A 21,400-nucleotide genomic window follows, 5' to 3' on the forward strand; every position below is an offset into this window, starting at 1 on the left:
TCATAGGAAAATAAAACACGTTTTTAGCCCTTTATTAAAGAAAATATTTGAAATTTAATAGAAGAATAAAACATGTTTTTTTTAGCAGTTTATTAAAGTAAATATTTGTAATTTAATAGAAAAATGAACTTTGGTTTTAGCAGTTTATTAAAGCAAATATTTGAAATTTAATAGAAGAATAAAACATGCTTTTAGCAGTTTATTAAAGCAGATATTTTGAATTTAATAGAAAAATGAAACTTGTTTTAGCATTTTATTAAAGCAAATCTTTGAAATTTAATAGAAAAGTACAATTAGTTTTTAGCAGTTTATTAAATCAAATCTTTGAACTTGAATAGAAAAGTACTTGTTTTTAGCAGTTCATTAAAGCAAATCTTTGAAACTGAATAGAAAAATGAGAACGCCACGGTAAGGCATTGCTAACGAAACACTCATAAAAAAAAAAAAAAAATTACGAGAAGAAAACCAAAAAAGAGAAACGTGGAACGTATAACCGCGAAAAATAAACGAAAGAAAATATATCTGTACACAACACACACACACACACGAGTCGTCTCTGCCAGTGGTGGATGTATCGTAATGTTCCAGCGATGCTTCGGGCGGACAGTAAAAAAACCCACAATTCTTTCTGCATTTCAACGAAACGTAAGCAATAGGCAACTTTGATGGCTCTTTTATGACGCAGAAAACCTTCCAGGAGACCGAACGTCTCTTAGAAGCGGTTGGCAGAACCGTTGCAGACAAGGAATGGAAAAAAAAGGTATCGATATGTTTGAACAGAATGAAAAAAATCGAGAGATCTCTGAATGAAATCTGTAATTCCTCCGTGTCCATTGATTTACATTTATTAATATTATTTTTTTTATTTATTATTGATGTATGCATATTTGTGTACGGATATGTATCCGTATCTTATTTATGCAATTATATTTCTTTGTTACATATAATATATATATAGTATATATATATATATATATATATATATATATATATATATATATGTGTGTGTGTGTGTGTGTGTGTGTGTGTGTGTGTGTAATGTGCATTTTATTCATGTTTCTCTGTGTACAATGGTTTTCATTTATTATTTATTTTTAATTTTATTTTTATTATTGATGTATGCATATTTATGCACGTATATGTATCCTTATTTATGTAATTATATTATTTGTTTCATTAATTTATTTATGTATATATGTATTTTGCTCATATATTTAATGTGATCAATTATTTAATTGATTATTTTATTCATTTATTTAACTTTTTAGTTTTCGTTCGTTGAAGGTTGATTGGGTAGATAAAAGGAAATCTTACAGCAAATCCTTTACAAATACTGTCACATTCAAACGAAGTCTAAGACTTATTAATTTCGTAAAATTCAAGCAACACCTTCACAATTATACCAGAACGTCAAATACGAGTGAGTTCGATGTTGCTAACATTTAGAAAAATGAAAAAGCTCAGCTAACATGATAACGTCAATATAGATTCACGATAGCGTCCCAGAATCAAAGTCAACGAGTTATAAACTCGAGAGATAAAGCAAACCGAGTATATCATATAAATTTGAATAAAAGGTCAAATACACTCCCATTTGTCTCTCCAACCCCCCCCCCCCCCCCCCCCCCCCCCCCCCCGCTCCCGCCCCAAAATAGGGAAGCGAGTGTCATAAGGTCATCTTTATGGAAGGGTCAGACGAAAAAGGCACCTGCTACCAAGGAGTTGGAGTTAATATGTGTACGGTATGTTTATGCATTTAGCTACGAATGTCCTTTGATATCCAATTCGCACTACCTCGGAATTAATATATTTTCATATATGTACCCGAAGGGGTTAATTTTTTTAGGTGATAATAATTTCGTCCTCTCGTGGATTCGAAACCAGATAGAAATCAGGTCAACTGTGAAATTAACCGACTCGGCCAACAAGTGAGGTATAAGTTGATACCGATTCCGACCTTACAATCTCTGTCGAACTCAGGTATTTGTAATTAGACTCGTATCAACTTGTTTTTGGCCAAATCGTAACATCACTGAAGTCCTGATTTCTCCTCTGTGCGCTGGTTCGAATTCAGAGGTAGAACGAAATTGGATATTAAAGGCCATATGTAGCTTATGCATGTGCTTTGAATGAACGGTGATGTGATAAAATTCATGTATGCATGTATGTATGTATATATATATATATATATATATATATATATATATATATATATATATATATAATATATATATATGTGTGTGTGTGTGTGTGTATGTATGCATATTTTACTTTTTAGTTTGCTGGGCTGCGTTATTTCTTGATTTTCTAATGACATGTGTTTTGGAAACAAAATTTTGTAACTTTTATTTCAGTTTTTTGAAAAATGTAAAAGAAATGGTTGGGGAGAGAGAGAGAGAGAGAGAGAGAGAGAGAGAGAGAGAGAGAGAGATAGAGAGAGAGATTACTCCATCGACCCTAGCATGTAATTTCGAGAGAACATAATTGATTCAATATTGCAACCAACAAAAATTTTAATTAACTTTTTTGCCCCAGCCAACACTGTAACGGAATAAGCATTCCGTTTAAAATTCCAAATTACTTGCTGCTTTTAAAAATAAAATGAGAGTGATAACAAGAAAATCACACGATTTAACGTTTAGTTGGAAGATTTCTTAATTCTTCTGTTACTTTAATTCAGACGATTTTAAGAATAAAGACAATCTGCTCTGTTCTGTTGCAAAACGGAAAGTGTAAGTGTAAAGCTGTGCCCCTCTAAGGAGTTAGTGTCTTCAGAGCACCTCCGCAGTGTACTGTAGGCATTACTTCAGGTTCTATGCCCCTAGCTGTAACCCTTTCCCCCTTTTCAAACTCTTTTTTACTGCACCTCCTTTCATATTCTCTTTCTTCATCTTAGTTTCCACCCCCTCGGTCCTAACACTGATTCATAGTACAGCGGCTTTGAGGTTTTTCCTCCGTTACACCTTTCAAAACCTGAAGGACCTCATAGGTCCCAGCGCTTGGCCTTTGGCCTAAATTCTATATTCAACTCCATTCAACTTTTTAACTCTCGATATCATCTTCATTGCTGAATGACCTAATAGGTCCCAGTGCTTGGCCTTTTGGTCTAAATCTCATATATCGTGATTCCACAGAGCTGCGCTGCGGCGTCCAAGAACCTCAAAATGTTGTGAGACCTCGAGAATAGATTTCCGCTGAGGAACATTAATTTTGGGACGACCCTGTTGTCGCAATTCCGCCAGACCAGGATGCAGCCTTTACTTTCGACACACTAAATTATATTCGGCGGCGCAGTACCCTGCCTCGCGCATCTTAAGAGGAGACATGGAGCGTTAGAAATGTGAAACTTGTCTGGCAAGTCGACTCCCGAGTTTCAACGAGGCCGTTTTAAATGCCCATTGTCAAATTTTGACATTCAGACATTTTTAGAGGCCAAGGACTTCGGAGAATGCCTCGGGAATAATTTGTGTGTGTGTGTTGAGAGAGAAGGGAGAGAGAGAGAGAGAGAGAGAGAGGTCCTAAAGACTTGAGTGCGTTTATCCTGGGTGTATCTTGGGAAGCTTTGGTAACCGGAAAGTCTCTTTTAATATTCTCTGAAAAGTCGAAGTGAAAGTCAAAATTTCTTTCTTTTACAAATTTCTTCCAGTCTCCTTTTGGAGTCAAGTAAACATCGCTTGTAGGCTTTTGAAATCATTCGTTTTACATATAAACGTTATTGGCATTTAAGTATGAAAACGTTAAAAAATATGATTATAATAAAGAATAGTCTCGTAATTACTGTGGCTATCAATCTGTTATTATTATTATTGTAATTCAGTAGATGAAAACTATCATATGGAACAAGCCCACCAAGTGGTTCACTGGCTTGAAATTCAAGTTTCCAAAGAATATTAAGGTGTTGATGAGGAAGAATTAAGAGGAAATGAAATACAGAAAGAGATCCTATTTGTAAAGACAAATAAATACTAAATAGATAGAGGATAAAAAAAAAAGTATTAAACGAACGGGGGGAAATAAGGGAAATATATTGGGTAGTGATCATACTTATACAATACTTCTTGTAGTTTAATTTTTAGTTCAATGTTAAAGCAAGCTATTAAGGTGTCTTTGGTTTTCTGTCCGTCCGCACTTTTTTCCGGTTCAGCTTCATTGATCTCTTCAAAACCGCTGAAGGTAGAGGGCTGCAAATTGGTATGTTGATCATCCACCCTCCAATCATCAAACATACCAAATTGCAGCCTTTTACCCTCAGTAGTTTATAATCTAAGGTTAAAGTTAGCTTTGATTCTGCGTCTGACACGGGCTATTACCGGGTGGAGGCTAAGTTTCATGGGGCGTAGCTGAGCGTTTCATACAGCGTTATACGCTGTACAGAAAACTCGATTTTGACTTGTCTCCAGTTGTACACAGCAAAGAAAAATTTGGAATTTCTTACTAGATTCTTCTTTGGAAGTAAACATAACTCATCTTCCCTCTTTTCTTAATTAATCTTTCCCCGTTGTCGTATCTCCTATTTTTTTTTCTATTTTTCCTTTCCTCCTCCCGTCGTTAATTCCTTCTTTGTCCGTTCTTTTATATTTTCGTCTAAACTTTATAATATTTGTCTCTTTATTCGGCTTTATTTTGGTCCGCTTTATATTTTGCCTCCTTGTCTTTCTTCTTTTTTTTTATTTTTTTATTTTATTTTGCCCCAATTTTCTGTTTGCATTATTTTCCCTAATATTTCTTTAACCTCTTTTATTAGTCGACTCAAATTGTCAGTTTCCATTCTTATTTCGGTTGTTCATTATTTTTTATAAATATTCTCTTTGCCAGAGAATTTACTATTATTTTGGTCGCCAGTTTTTTAATGAAATATTCTCATATGTCCACCAGAATTTACTATAAAACATTTTGATCGTAAAATTCTCTTTCGAATTTTTCTTTTTATTATTTTTGTGCACCGCCAGTGATTAACGCAAATATTAATTAATATAGCAAATGTAAACCTCGTGGCTCCCTGCAATTATTCTGCAGTAAGAGAATGATTAAGATCCTGAGGTTGAACTGGTAATATTATTTAAGAGGGAAAGTCTCAAGCAATTCACGATTAATAGTCTGAATGACATCTTGAATTGGAGAAACGTCCCACTATTGTATATATATATATATATATATATATATATATATATATATATATATATATTACTATATATATATATATATATATATATATATATATATATATATATATATATATATATATATATATATATATATATATATATATATATATATATATATATTATATATATATTATATATATATATGTATGTATGTATATATATATTGTTTGTTCGTATCGTGTGCGCGTCTTTGCAAAGTTGTTGGAAGTCCAGTATTTATATCGATTCCGGTGATGAAGGAACGAATGAGTCCCTCCAAAAATCACCCCAGCTCATCAATCGTTGCTAAGAATGATCGAAGAAAACGTTGGTCCTCGGTATAATGTTGTATGAGCCGCGGTCCGTGAGCTCTCAGCCGGCCGTGGTGGACCTGGTCCTATGTCGTTTTTCCAAGAGGCACGATTATGCTAAAATTAACCTTAAATAAATAAACACCACTGAGACTAGAGGGCTGCAATTTGGTATGTTTGATGAGTGGAGGGTGGATGATTAACATACCAATTTGCAGCCCTCTAGCCTCAGTAGTTTTTAAGATCTGAGGGCGGACGGAAGCAGTAGTTTTCAGAACCCCCTAAAATCTTTAATACTCACCAGTATCCCATGTGGTGGATAAACTTATGAAAGTTTATAGACAATATGAAGTCAATTATAGCAAGCAGTAAAGTAACAGAGACTAATATATAACTAATAAAATGGCTACTAAAAAGACTTTTTGGAACCACATAGGTAAAATATCTTATATAAACTTTTTGGTGATTTAAAAAAGAAAGAGCAAAGAATTTGAGTTTTGAATTTAACGGTAAAGAACAGCATAAATTTATAACGTCGAAACAAACATGCGTAATTATAAAGATACAGATAGCTAATCGTTGGGAAAATTTTTGTAATGTAAAAGAGTGTAAAAAAGTGTAAAAAAAGCGAATAAGAATAAAGTTACGAACTTAAAGGAAAATATTTTTAGAGATGAAATTTGAACGTATAAAAAAACAACATAGTAATGTAAAGAAAGAGAATAAAATTGAGTTTTTGGATTTTACCGAAAAAACATAAAACAAAACCAAAAATTTTTTTTTTATTAACGTAGAAGGAAAACGATGATAAATATGAACGTAATTAAAAAAGATACAGATAGAAAATCAATGAGATTTTTTGTTATGTAAAAACTAAAAAAAAAACGAATAATATAAAAGTACAGAACTTATAGGTATTTTTAAGAGATGAAATTTTGACGCATAAAAAACATCGAGAAAAAAAACTGAGCGAATATAAAACTCCGGGAAAGAATTCAACTGGGCTATAAAGGAGCGTGGAAATATGCACTCCCGCTTCGGCTGCATCAATATCTTCGGCTGGTTGGAGACACGAGGAGGTAGAGAGTTCCTTGGGAGAGGGTACTTTACTCTCTCTCTCTCTCTCTCTCTCTCTCTCTCTCTCACTCTCTCACATCTCATTGTTTCTTTTTCTGTTTTGCTTTCCTCCTTTTACTTGCCTTAGTTTTTGTTTTTGTTTTTGTTTTTTTTTTTTTTTCTGCCACTCAGCGTGGGCCCTGTTCTCTGTGTAAATGATATATATATATATATGTTTATATATATATATATATATATATATATATATATTATATATATATATATATATATAATCGTTCCCACCATCACGAGGATTTCATACAAATATAACTATGCATACATTATTATTATTATTATTATTATTATTATTATTATTATTATTAGTATTATTATTATTATTATTATTATTTATTATTTTACCTGATATCGTTTTAAGAAATTAGCGTTCAGTAACACAAACAACAGGAAACAATCCCGCCCGTATCGCTTGAATCGTGATATATTTGATTTACCAACCTGCAGACTTCATAACTCTGGCATCAACGGTATTTACCACCAAGAGGGAGCTCGGCGGATGCTAAAACCTGAATCCGTCGACGGTAATTGGTCACGACGACTGCGAAACAATTATGAAAACGCAGGATGGCTTATTACATCGGCATTCGATTTCGCTGTCATGTGTAATAGGCCGGTGTTGTCGTGATCGTTATTATCCTGACAGCAAAACTAAATGTTTGGGAATTTGGGAAACTTATTTAGTGCAGGAATCATTTTTATGGCCAGGTATTTTATCTGTTTAATTGAAGCAATTTTTTTATTGATTTTTATTCATAAAATCGTCACGGCGTTTATATACTGAAATGTGCTAATCCTCAATTATTCAAAGTATGGTGTTTACATACTGAAAGTATTCATCTAAGCTGCATAGGTACCTGAAGAAAGGGTATATTGCATTTCGCTTAAGGTGGGAAAGTAAAATGTATTTTGGCTACTTCACTGAATAATCAATGGGGCATCTGATTTTCATGTTAAATTCATATGACGTACATTCAAATACATTTTAGTATGCACCTAAGCTGCATATATGTGCCTGAAGAAAGGGTATAGCATTTCACTAAGGTGGGAAAGTAAATGTATTTGGGTCACTTCACTGAATAATACGACTTTTATGATTTCACCCAAATATTTTTATCATGTCTGTGCGAAGGCTCTTGGATACAGCTACAATACTTTCATTGGATTTACCTCAATGCTTTCCTTTATAACGGCTCCCACACTCATTTCCTTCGGGCCTAGGTAAGGACATTTTTGTGGTCCACGTCACTGGTCAGAACGTCTAATATTTGTCGCTGATTTTCGTATGTTGAACAATTTTTACTAAGTTTCCTTTCGTTGAAAGTACGAATCGTCTATGAAGTTATAGGTCTCATTTTATGTCCGCCTCAGTTTCGATGTAAATGTTCAGGACTTTATATATAAAAAGGGTTTTCCCATGTTTTCACTACATTCATACTTGAATTGTAGAATGTTTATGTACTGACTGTCAGCTGTACTTCTCAGATTATTCACCTAATTCACTTCTTTACTACATTATTTACCTAGTTTTACAGCCTAAAGGTTTTCTGTTTAAAAACTTATTTGCCAAATTTCACTTCATTAGTATAAATTATTTACCAGTTATACAGGTGAAGGTTTTTCTGTTTAAACTTTTAGTTTTAGTTATGGAGAATCTTTCAGTTCTCACTTTAGATAGATTTTTCTCGGAATTCATAAATATTTCAGTTTTTTTGTTTTTTTTTTATTTCGAAAAACGTTTTATATATTTTTCCTTAGCAAATCCATTAGACGTTTATTTGCCAGTTCTTCCCATCATGGAATGTTTGGGCTCGTTGACCCAAGGCTTCCGTGACCATTACAGACACATGCCCCCATAAGGGGGGGAGGGGGGACGTCTTGAGTGCACCTCATGCGGTGCACTCTAGGCGTTACTTTAAAGGTACTTTGCAACGTCCCTTGGCCCCTCTAGCTGCAACCCCTTTCGTTCCTTTTACTGTACCTCCGTTCATATTCTCTCTTCCATCGTACCTTCCACCCTATTTTAACAGTTGTTTCGTAGTGCAACTGCTTTGAGGTTTTCGTCCTGTTACACCTTTCAAACCTTTTACCGTCAATTTCCGTTTCAGCGCTGAATGACCTCATAGGGCCCAGCGCTTGGCCTCTGGCCTTAGAATTGTATGAATTCTATCACTAATGTAAGCGCCTCAGTGGTGTGGTCGGTTTGGTCTTGGTCTGCCACATCGGTGGCCGCGAGTTCAATTCTCGGGCATTCCATTGAGGGGGGTCAGAGATGTGTATCTCTGGTGATAGAAGTTTCACACTCTCGACGTGGTTCCGAAGTCACGTCAAAAGCCGCTGGTCCCCGTTGCTGAATAAACCACTGATTCCATGCACGTAAAACCACCACCATGCAAAAGACAAATAAACAAAAACCATCACTGAACACCTCGAACAGACCTGTGGGAGTGTTTGTGGGAACACTATTGCGTCCCAATGAGAGTGAAAATCAGTGACGGAGGCAGAGTGAATGACTTGAATATTTTCCTTCCAGTTTTTCTCTCTCTCTCTCTCTCTCTCTCCCTCGTCTCCCTCTCTCTCTCTCTCTCTCTCTCTCCTTTGACCGGGATCAATCCATCTTTGCGAAGGGAGTGCGCTGCTAAGCAACACGCCTCAATATCCCGAGTGTTGAGGAGACTCGGTGTGTGTGTGTGTGTGTGGTGTGTATTCGCTGCTCTCTGCTTTACTGAATATTAGCAAATCTCTCCGATGCTGCAGTGGGTAGCAGATTGACTTCTCTCAAGAATGGCGTCGATGGAGAGAATTTCTGTGCATTAATATATATATATATTATATATATATATATATATATATATAAGATATATATATATATATATATATAGAGAGAGAGAGAGAGAGAGAGAGAGAGAGAGAGAGAGAGAGTCATACACTCATACACTTATAATTCGAACGCCACAGTGAAGTAATGAAGATCGGGTGTAAATACTGACTGGTCTCGGCTGTATTTGTAAGTCATCTTCAGGTGACTTGACACTTGTATCAGTGTGAGGATGGTAATTATATATATATATATTTATATATATATATAATATATATATATATATATATATATATATATATATATATATATATGGGAGGGTATGAAGATTTTGAAATATATTTTACATTACAAATCCTAACAAACTAAAACAATAACAAACCAAAAAAACAAAAAAGAAAAGACCAAAGAAACAATAATAGAAAATAATTTAACCGTAGCATGCAAAACGAGAAAAAACGTATTGTTTTGGATATAGTATTTACTCAGGCAAATACTTTTCGAGGAAGACGTCACCACCTGAACTTCTTCCAAGTAAACTGATCTTTCCCAGAGGAAAGGAAAATTCATACTTGCCTTTGTTTTGAGTGGTTTGGGAATGTGAAGCCTTATTGGCATGCAGGTATCCTTCCAGGAATGAGGAACTGCAATTAGGAATTTTTATTTTATCCTTGTTATTTTTTAACAAAATCTCACACGGCACTTTATATTTATATATATATATATATATATATATATATATATATATATATATATATATATATATATTATATATATATATATATTACATTAAAATTAATGGCATCATTTACAGAAACCAACTTTTGATCTAGGCTTGGAATCTAAATGAAAAGGTAGTCTCTGCATATAATGTTATTGACTTTCATAGAAGTGGAGATGAGTAACTAACGAAGTTGTGGAAACACGCTTCTTTCAATATGGAAGGTTACTGTAATGGCGAACTGCTAAACCGACAGATTATTATGACGTATACAAACAGCATGCAGTCAAACAAGACTGCGTGATGATGCGACCTGACCTGAGTAACAGAGATATGGCTTCCGTGATTAAAGCTCTGGCCTGGCAATTTTGAGAAGTCTAGGATGCGATTTGGGTAATTTTCTTTTTACTTTTTTTTTTTTTCAGCTCGAAAGACCACAGATCCCGTCAACTTCGGTCTACGTAGGTCATTGTTTCCCTGTCGACAGAGGTTGCGTGAATCAGTCTTCAAGAGTAATAAAGATCTTTTTTATTTATTTATTTTTTTATTTATTTATTTATTTATTTATTTTTTATTTTTTATTTTTCCTTTTTTAGCTCGAAAGACCCACAGATCCTGTCAACTTCAGTCCTACGTAGGTCATCGTTTCCCTTTCCGACAGAGATTGCGTGAATGAGTCTTCAACAGCAATTGAGATCCCTCCTTTTTATTTATTTATTTATTTTATTTTATTTATTTATTTATTATTTATTTATTTATTCATTATTTATTTATTTTTTTTTTTTTTTTTTTTTTTCCAGCTCGAAAGACCACAGATCCTGTCGACTTCAGTCTATGTAGGTCATCGTTTTTTCTCTGTCGACAGAAAAGTCCATCTTGAGATTTACTCTGCTCGAATTACACCCCCAAGGAACATTTTCAGTTATCCAAACGAAGGCACCGTGATGATTTTTTTCGGGAGGAAGGAATGGGTTAATAGCGGTCATTAAGTTAATGACCTTGGAAGGAATTCTTAATTGAATGGAGGGAGTGCGCGTGTGCACTTATAAATGAGTGGTCATGAATGGCTACTGAAATTTTTGCTATTTTTTCTCTCGTTTTTATCTCTCTCTCTCTCTCTCTCTCTCTCGTCTCTCTCTCTCTTCTCTCTCTCCTCTCTCTATATATATATATATATATATATATATCTATATATATATATATATTATATATATATAGGATATATATATATATATAATATATATATATATATATAATATATTATTTACACACACAGAATATTAAGGTACAAGCATCATTATATACCCAATTTTTCTCTGCCTCTGAATAATACCGTAGGGGAATCATAACTGAATAAGTTACGTCGCCTGATGGGCTCGAACCAACCGACAGGTAGCCATCAATGACTTCCACTAGGCTGTCTAGTGGTAGCACACTCATCACTTATAGCACTGACAGTCACCGTCAGTGGTTTTTCGAGCCTATCAGGTGACTATACCTATCAAATATTATATCCCGCCCCCCCCCACCCCCCCCCCCCCCTCGGCATTTCTGATGTAGGACAATTGTTTATGAATTGGCATTTCTAGCTTGTGTTTGTATAGAAAGAATGTCACGGTGATGTGATACATATTCATATTATAATATATAATATATATATATAATATATATATATATATATATATATATATATATATATATATGCTGACTTAAAAACTACTGAGGCCAGAGGGCTGCAAATTGCCATGTTGATCAACCACCCTCCAATCATCAAGCGTACCAAATTGCAGTCCTGTAGCCTTAGTACTTTTTATTTTTTTTTTTAGTTTAAAATTAGCCGAGGCTAAAATTTTCATTAGCTGTGGCTGAGAGTTTTGTACAGTAATAATGATACCACTTATGAGACCTCATCTTCTCATTAAGTCTCAATAGGAGTCAAGAATCTCTTCCTGATTTTAATCTGAGTAAGACTCATGCTGGCACGGGCTCTTACTTCAAAAGTTTGGATAAGAGTCATTCGCCAAATGATTTTGTTCGGTTCAATGCAAATGCTTTTTTTTTTTTTTTTTATGAAAGAGAACTGTGGCGAAAATCGTTTCTACCTCGTCTCTGTATTGGTGGGTTCACTTAAATTTTTTTTCCGTGTTTTATATATTTTTTAAAAGACGGAGACTATTAAAATGATTTCTTGCCTCATTTCATTGATGCCGTCATGTAAATGATTACGGTTGAAACATGAACGTGATAATTATCATCTTACAATACTACGAATGATTTTGGAATCCTTATCATCCCCCAGTGACTAGCAAAAAGTATATTGATGACAGGGCCAGCACACACAGAGAGAGAGAGAGAGAGAGAGAGAGAAACTAGCACGTTTGAGAAAAGGTTGCACTCACACACACAGATGTGGAGAAGGAGACCCAATGAAGAGGGACCTTAACCCTTTTTTCTCCTCCTCCTCCTCCTCCTCCTCCTCCTCCTCCTCCTCCCTCCTTTGAAAGCAAGGAGGAGTAGAAGCAGGACTGACAATCCTTCCGCGAGCAGAGAGGGACGAACGTTGAACTGAAATGGACGAGTGCTTGATTTCACTTTTTTTTTTTTTTTTTTCGCTCGACAAGTCAGAGATCAAAGGAAGTCATGAAGGTGGGGTGGGGTCTCTCTGCTCTCTCTCGCTCTCTCTCTCTCTCTCCTCTCTCTCTCTCTCTCTCTCTGAGCTTTTTGTGCAAAAGGGATTTTTAGTTTAAAATGGCACCCTTTTAACAGAGGAGAATCTTTGTAAAATTTATTGATGGATATATAATAGTCTTTAGATGCAATTGTGATGACACGTGATGGGCATATATATATATATATATATATATATATATATATATATATATATATATATAATGTGTGTGTGTGTGTGTGCGTGTGACTGGTAAAAGTGTTCTGTTACAACACAATTCCATCTAATAAAACTAGCCCATAAAAACGTTAAAATATAGAAAATAAGTACTATGTTTCAGCAGTCTCTGAAATATATAAAAAAGATTATTATCTGATCTTCACCCAAGGGGAGAAAGATCACATCCCTAAGGGGATTGAACTGGACATTTTCTTCAATGACAGGATCTCATTCCCCAAGGGGAGTAAACTAAATCTTTTCTTCAATGACTGGATCTCGTCCCCACGGGGAAAAATGGACATTTTCTTTCCCATGGGAAGGAAACTGGGTCTTGTCACATCATTCGACAAGTTATTTGTTATTTTTTTTAATCTGCATAATTTACCAATGCTATTACGCTGAGAGAGAGAGAGAGAGAGAGAGAGAGAGAGAGAGAGGAGAGAGAGAGAGAGAGAGAGAGCATAGAATATGAATGTGACAGAACCATTTTATACTTGTTACCTGAATTAGGGCAATTTTCCGAGCTGTCAGCTTATAGGCCTACGAAGCCTTTTTAAATGTTACTAAGTTCCTGTAGGAATAGGCTTAGTATTCTCAGGAGTCAGGCTTAGCGATGTTTTTAGCTTTAAAAGACAAACGTCAAAATTAGAAAAACCGAGAGGAGGAGGAGGAGGAGCAATTAGGCCTAGAGGCAAAAGCCGGCTGTGAGATCATCTTAGAATTGTATTTTACTTATTTACCTGCTTACTTAATACGATGATATTTTGTTTTGTGTTGAAATTAACGGTGGATAAATATTAACGTCCGAATGGAAAGAGAACAACTTCGTCTCTTCTTTAGAGAAAATAGTAATAAGATTATTTCCTTTTTATTCATCTCACAAGTATTTTCAGTTCTAAACGTTATTCCTTCATTCGCTATAGTTTTTTTCCTGTCTTCTATTCTCCCTTCCCGGATATTTGTTGTTGACATATCGTCGTATTTTCCCCGTCAATAGTTTTCTTCTCGAGTATACATAACTTCCTCTTTATCAAGATAATATCACAGACCAATTGCCCTCCCATTACGCTAGAGTCTCTCTCTCTCTCTCTCTCTCTCTCTCTCTCTCTCTCTCTCTCTCTCTCCACTAATCGCTTCCTTGACCTTTTGCAATTTTGGAAACAGATCAGGGAGGAGGTTCGATCAGTCATTCAGTCTAGACTTTGCAATGTCTTCAACTCTATCAATCTCTGCCAACGAAGTTGTTCGTTGAAAGTTTATTATCTCTCTCTCTCTCTCTCTCTCTCTCTCTCTCTCTCTCTCTCTCTCTCTCTCTCTCTCTCTCTCTCTCTCAACTTATTTTATAACACACACACATGTATATATTTTCCTGTCTTGTTTAAAGTAAGTCACTTTGCCGAATCCCACGAACAAATATAATCCTATTGCGTCTCTAATCTTTCATTTGTTCTCCGTCCCTCTTGTTCTTCCGTGTTCTCCAGATCCGGGCAAGTTAAGGACACTAAAGATGGCTGTATACGAGTATACCTTTTGATGGAGAGAGAGAGAGAGAGAGAGAGAGAGAGAGAGAGAGAGCATGTTACTAATTAAGCAATACATGCGGTCGAGTAGAAGGTAAAATGGAGTATATTTGATTTGCGAACTGGCCTTCGTTTAATTGGGGGAAAAGCACGAGTGATTACGAATGGGTTTCTGCTCCTCTCACAAAAACCATTTATATTTTTTGTTTTTATTTTATCTTTTTTATTCCATTGAATTGCGCTTAGCCTGGATCAGAAGTGTAATTCATTTCCCTAATGTAATTTTTATCTAGCCTGGGAAAAGTGATTACTTTCACTTTTTTATGAAGTGATCCTCTCATTCCACTTCGTAGAGCGTTTCGTAATGTATTTTATTTCTTTCTGGTTTCATGTATGTATGTATATATATATATATATAGATATATATATATATATATATATATATATATGATATGACTACACACACGACACACACACACACATCATATATATATATAGATATATATATATATATATATAATATATATATAGTTATATATATATATATATATATATTATATATATTATATATAATATATATATCTATATATATATATATAATCTTAGTAAAGGACCAGAAGTCGAAAGGCCTTGCAGCTGTACTCCATTGTTTCACTTTGCCTTCGTGAATTTTGTCTTTAATTTATATATATCTATTATTGCTACGTCTATAGAACGCCTCGCCTTCCCAGCAGAGTTAGTTTTTATTATTTAATTATAAAAGTAGCAGCCATGCCTTCTCCTGAAGCGACTGTTTGTTGGGGAGAGTGGGTATGTCGTAGGAATGATATTTCCGGTCTGACTGAAGCTTAGGGTAAGAGAGGCAAGTCACAAGAGTAGCTAGGCTCCGAGATGGATTTTAGGGACTTCTACAATAAGACCTATTTTCCATCCCAATTTGCTGGCGTTGTGTTTACCACCTTTCAGGCAATGCTCGAGGCGGTCTTTGGAAGCCCCGTGATTCGAAACAAAACAACCAGTATCGCTCTCAGTCAACTGCAGTCGGAGTCCAAGACGGATGTCCACCCGGCCAGCCTCCCAAACTTAGGCCTACCCCACGACGTACTGGTGGACACGAACCCCAGACCTGAACCGAGGTCAGGCCGCATTCTTCTAACAAGGATACACTGAATATTGCATAAAGGTACATCTAAAAGTGTAAACTTCAACCCCAGCACCTTTTACTACCATACGACTCTTGCTAAATTCATTTTCAATTCTCATTTTTACCCCTTCTACATCAAAAGCCCTTTGTCCTCATCGGGCCACGTGCTCCCCTTTGTGACTTGTTAAAGACCAAGCTTTCGTGCATACCTCAGGTGAACCCATTCGAGTTTTACCTTCCCCAATGTAGAGAAGTTAATCAGCCTTAATCAAAGCAGAAGTCATTTTGTTTTTTTTCCTTTTATCTCGTTTAATCTGGGATTCTTTTCCAGATTCCATGAGTCACGTGCCGTCTCTCTGTCGCAAGTGTGCATTACCCCAAGTGAATGAAAACCAGCTTGAATTGAATGAGAGATTCTAAGCCCCATACGTGGGGGCCAATATCATTTACCTTTTCTCCAGGCCAGCACGGGCCTTTTTGTAAATAAATAGCTGTAAGTAACGAGCTGAGTTTTTCTGGCGACCTTCCTCTAAAAGAAATTAATAACTATCAGATTTACGGTAAGTTAAAGCAATTCCCTCTTGAAATCCCTCAATTACTTCCGTTTACGTATCTAGTCCTCTCTCAAGGCCGCTATATACGTAAAATTGGCGAATCTTGCCTGGATTGAACCTAGCTTGCTTAAAAAAAGCTTGTAAATCGCGTTATCCGTTGTAAAACGTAACTGTAAATTATTTTACAAAAAGCAAATCAAGCACACTTGCAGGGAAGAAGACACACTGGCTCACGGTAAGGTATTCCATTCATTAATATGATTATTCTATAACCTATGTTAGATTAAGTTACGTTTTAAGTATTTTTTATTGTAGAGTGTGTTAACAAATGTGAAGGTAGAAATATTATTATATTGAAACGGCCAGAGCGTCGAGCGAATTCTATTTTGTAAATCGCATTGTTGTCGAACGAGCACTAACACGTGTGCAGATTAGATTGCCAGAAAGGACCAGATCAAACTAGGAAGTGCTTTGCCAGGGTTTATTGCTGTATTAGAAAGCCTAGCTAGTTAGGAGTGTTTTACTAATAGTTACGGCAAAAGAAGTGTACATTCTTTTGTCTGTGATATGTTTAGGGAATCCATTTTTAACTTAGTTTTTCATTCCAAGTGTTGGTAACCGCTTACCTCTCAGCTTAAATTCAGCTTAGAGCATTTCGCGCCTGCGCGGTCTCAACCAGCCTTCGTTTTGCGATCACAGCGGCAGCCATGTTTTTATCCCTTTCAGAATTATCTAAACCATTTAAGCAAAGTAACGTAAGTCTCAAAGTTTTTAACGTAAATAATATCAATCTCGGTACTAGTATCTATCGTCCTGCCAGAGAAAATTAACGTAATTCGCCTGGAATAAGAAAGTAGAATTTTGTGTTGTAATTGCCTTCGCATTTACAGAGAATCAGCTGATTCGTCCATCAATGCTAGCACACCGTGGTGCTAACCCTCCCGCTCTTCTCGCCTCACGTGGTTTCCACCTCGCATCGCTCACGGTGTCGCGCGCTGAGTCGAAAATTTCATTTCACTTAACGTAACCTCATTTACAATTGTTTGCTAACATCGTTTTTCTTAAATCCTTACCGTAATTTTTCACTTGTCCTTACGTAAAGTTAACGTAAATCTTAAAAGTAGAGTCACTTGCAAGAATTGTTAACGTAAAACGCGTCTTTGTAAATTTCATATTGAAACGCAAATCATTTCAATAAGCGCAAGCCGCTAACATTAACGTTAAACATCGTTCACCGCGAGCGCGTTATCATTTTTCATAAAAACGTTATCAAAAGCAATTCTTTCACAAAAACGTTAACGTAAGTAGATAATTTAACGCAAGTTGCGTCATATAAACGAACATTAGTAGTTTCAATTCAAATATAAGGGAAGGAGTTCATTCATATATCATTTTCACCCTCTCCGAGAGAGAGAGAGAGAGAGAGAGAGAGAGACGAGAAGCGAGAGAGAGAGAGAAGAGAGAACCCAGTATTCACGAAGCCAAGAGTACTACATCTTACCATTAATTATAGCATGCCGAATTAACCTTATTCTAGTCTCTTGTGTCTCATTTACACAGCGTGATACGTAACGCGCATGTGTCCATTGCAGTTTTGCAAACATTTATTTATTTCATTTATCGAGTACTTCAGCGAGGGACTGACATTTCTAAATTTCCATTACCTGTCGTTGCCCGAGTGGTCTGGTTCTTATTTTTTTTATCCCAAAAGACTTGCGTGTACCGCAAGCACAAACCGCACAGTGTGCCACCGCAAATTCATTACTTCCAGGACAGGGAAGTCGTTACAGTTTTAGGACTGGCCACCACCAGTGCACGTCAGGTCTTTAACCATTTCACAGTGCCACTAATTCTTGACACTGTTCATCGACTGGCTGCTGAAGTACTCCCACCTTTTACTTTCTCTCCTCCACTATTACACTCTGGCCCCGAACAGAGTGCCATTTCACTTCGGTATACTTGAGTATACTGCGTGTAGTGTCCGGGACACACCAGCACGATACCAGTGCTCAAAGGAACGCCTCCTCATAAGTGCCATTGCACCCTGTACAGGCCGTACAGGTAGCCATTAAACCTGCGTGTCCGTCCTTACGGAACGCGCCCAAATAATTAGTGTGTCCGTGTACAAGGGTCCAGTGATCCTTCGGAGCACTCAACAAAGGGAACGCCTCCCAGAAGTTGCCGCAATACCAGCCCTAAGTGCTGACAAACCTGCGTGTCCAATCCTTTTTTTACGGAACGCCCAATTCATTAATGTCCAGTGTACGAGGATCAGTGATCTTTCGGACCATCCCAAGGGAACGCCCCCCCAAAAGTGCCACAATACCAGCACTACTAGTGCTGCCCAAGGACCGCTACCTCATAAGTGCCGTGCACCTCCTGTATTGGTCCTACAGGTAGCCCATTCCAACGCTCCACCAAGTTGGGAACGCCCGTAAGTGTGACGATGCGCCGCACACTTCATTCGATTTTTCCACCTCATCAGAAGGTGCCAGTCACAAAGTGCCACCGAGCACCCAGTCTTTTCAGACTTTTCCTTACCACGTCGCAGAACCCATTTCCAAGTGAGTGCCACTTTCCACAGTAGGCACTCCCATTCCATCCATTTACCCTTCCTGGTCATTATTATCATTTTCACCCGAGCCTCTACTGCAGCCTAAGGGAAATGTCTTCCCCTGCTTTCCCGCGACTTCTTTGCCGTAGAACTCGAGAGGCTCCGAGTCCTCATAACCTCTGGGCAAGGAGGCTGGTTACACTGGACCAGCACCCTAGACCAGTGGATAAAGGCGCAGCAGGCTGCCGCGCGCCTGCAAGAAAAGGAAGAAAGGGAAAACCAGAGAAAAGACCGGAGAAGCAGAGAGAAAAGAAAGAGAAGCAGAAAGGAAGGCAAGGAAGAGGAGCGAAAGCATGAGCTCGCTCTCAAGGAGAAGGAACTCGACATCAAGCGGAGAAGGCCCGTAAGGAGAGTATCCTATGCTCAAGCCACTCTGCCAGCTTCCAGCCCTGCACCCACTGTCTCTCTTAGTCCCGCCGTCTCTGGTCAGCCTGACATCCTTTCTATTTGTGGAGCCTGGTCCTGATCCAGTGGCCGGAGATAGAAATTCCTGCCGCATCCTGCCAGCCTTTTACCTTTTTACCGCCTACCTCCTCCCTTTTGGAAGAGGTAAGGCCCACCAGTTTAACCCCGAAATTGCTTCCGAGGGTGATTCAACGGAGGTTCCCTTAACCTCCCCACGTCACTCACTGCCAGAGAGGACTCTTCACCTGTGCCAGAGCACACTGCCAGCCCTTGGTGACTCTGCAGATTCGCAACCTGTGGGGCCATCTCGGCCTTATCATCCAGTGCCACGGAAGAGGTTTCTGGAACAAGGTTTCGTCTGCCGAGACTGTGCCGCAAGGGTCACATGTCTGCCACTACGGAGGGTGCTCGCGAACCACAATATTCCTGCCGTCGCAATGGCCATTACTAATCCTTCTTCTCTAGGACCCCCGGCTAAGGGGCCCTATAACCGTCGCACCCCTCAAAGTCATTATCAGCCAAGCCACGTCAGAGCCTACGACGACTCTGGCGCTCAAGTCTCCCTGATACGGGAAGACAGAATTCCCCGAGGGGGGGCTAACGTTGATAGACGTCGATTGATCACCATTGAAGGTATCAACCATATCAAGCTGATCCTTCCAACCGTGCAATTGAGAGTCACCCGACCTCATTTCTCCAAGGTTTGTACCCTTGCAGTTGCAAGCTACATCCCAGGAGGTTACGACCTCCTCCTAGGGCAAGACATGAAGTCTCCTCACAATTCAAAACAAAAAGCCTAGGGGTCCTAACCCCATGGTCAATTCACTCCAGAGCAAGGAGGTCACCGAAATTCTACTTCCTCTAGGAAGTACATCCACCAACAGTCTCCCCACCCCCGTTACCAAGGAGGGAGATTGACCATTCACAGTTCCGTTGCACGACCTGTAACGTAATAGGGCACTCCACAAATTGGCCTAGGTGCCCTAGCAAGTTATGTGCAGCGGCACTGTCCAAGTCCACAAGGCTTAGCCTTCCAAAAGAGACAGGGCCCTCTGTCTCCCATAACCAAGGGCACGCTGAGAGGTATTGCACCTCCGGTAACCCGCCACATGGTCCAGTCGACCTCAACTCTCTGCCAGTTACCACTTGGCAGCACTGAGCAGTGCCAAGCTCCGTCCAGCCTGGACGTAGAGCCACCACCGAACTTGACCTCTGCGCCTGGCCCCGAGCTAGCGCCGGCCGCCTAAACCTAACCAAGGATCCTCCTACAGGAGATCATTCCAACAGCATGGAGCTTACCGCAGCCCATGGAAGAAGCCCGGCAAAATCCAAAGTCCATGAGTCTTCTTCACCCTCACCACTGTCGCCCCGAGGATGCAACCTCCGGCAGACCTAACCTTTATAACTCCTCTGGAAAACCAGGAACTGCCCGACCAGGAGTCAGCCTGGAGTTTTCCCCTTACGACGGTTGTCGCAGCAGCCGAAGTGAGGGCCTCCCCTGCAGTAGGCTTCCACCTCTACGACGGTTTGCTGCAGATACCGAAGTATGGTGTTCTCCTGAATCCCTCAGGCTACCACTGCCTCTGCTCCTGCTGGCGTTTCTGGCCTTTCCCCAGAGTCTGTGCCTCCGTCTACTCCTAGGACTGGTATAGCCAGGTCCTGGAGGAATAAGAAGAAGAAGAAGAAGGGACGTAACCAATCATTAACATATTAACAAAAAGAGCCACATGCTCTCCTTGACACCTGTGCCCGAGGTACAGTGTCGCATTCATTTGCAGAATGATCCTGGCACCTACCCAGAGAAGGTAGCCAGCCTGATCTCTGCCAGTAGCACTAACCCTCTAACCCCTAGAAATTGTGATACTAACACTCATGTAAAGGTCATAATTACCTCATTGCATTTCCTCCTGGTCATTAACCACTCATCATCCCCAACGCATCATTACCTCTCATTATGTATTTTAACAATTCCGTCGCTGAACTGCTGCTGTGCGTACCACACTCTGGAATGATTGCGTCTTCATTTAAACTGTATTGAGTAGGTTAGGCTAATGATTTAGTACCAGGGCATTAGGTTAGTAGCAAGTAGAATTTTCAAGTAACCTTATCTAGGGGTAGAGTAGACTGTCGTCACAGACAACCCGTAGTTAT

General features: G+C 38.2%; 1 protein-coding gene across 1 annotated transcript in view; it reads right to left on the bottom strand.

Annotated features, from left to right (window-relative positions):
• The window catches only part of LOC135222147 (trichohyalin-like), a 34,369-nt gene extending 14,814 nt beyond the window's left edge, over positions 1-19,555 (bottom strand). The window contains exon 1 of the mRNA XM_064260316.1: positions 19,475-19,555. Within this exon, the coding sequence (XP_064116386.1) occupies positions 19,475-19,555 (81 nt within the window). The remainder of the gene's footprint in view (positions 1-19,474) is intronic.
• Between the last annotated feature and the right edge of the window lie 1,845 nt (positions 19,556-21,400).

The sequence above is a fragment of the Macrobrachium nipponense genome, chromosome 3, assembly GCF_015104395.2.
Source record: "Macrobrachium nipponense isolate FS-2020 chromosome 3, ASM1510439v2, whole genome shotgun sequence".
In the NCBI taxonomy this organism is placed as follows: domain Eukaryota; kingdom Metazoa; phylum Arthropoda; class Malacostraca; order Decapoda; family Palaemonidae; genus Macrobrachium; species Macrobrachium nipponense.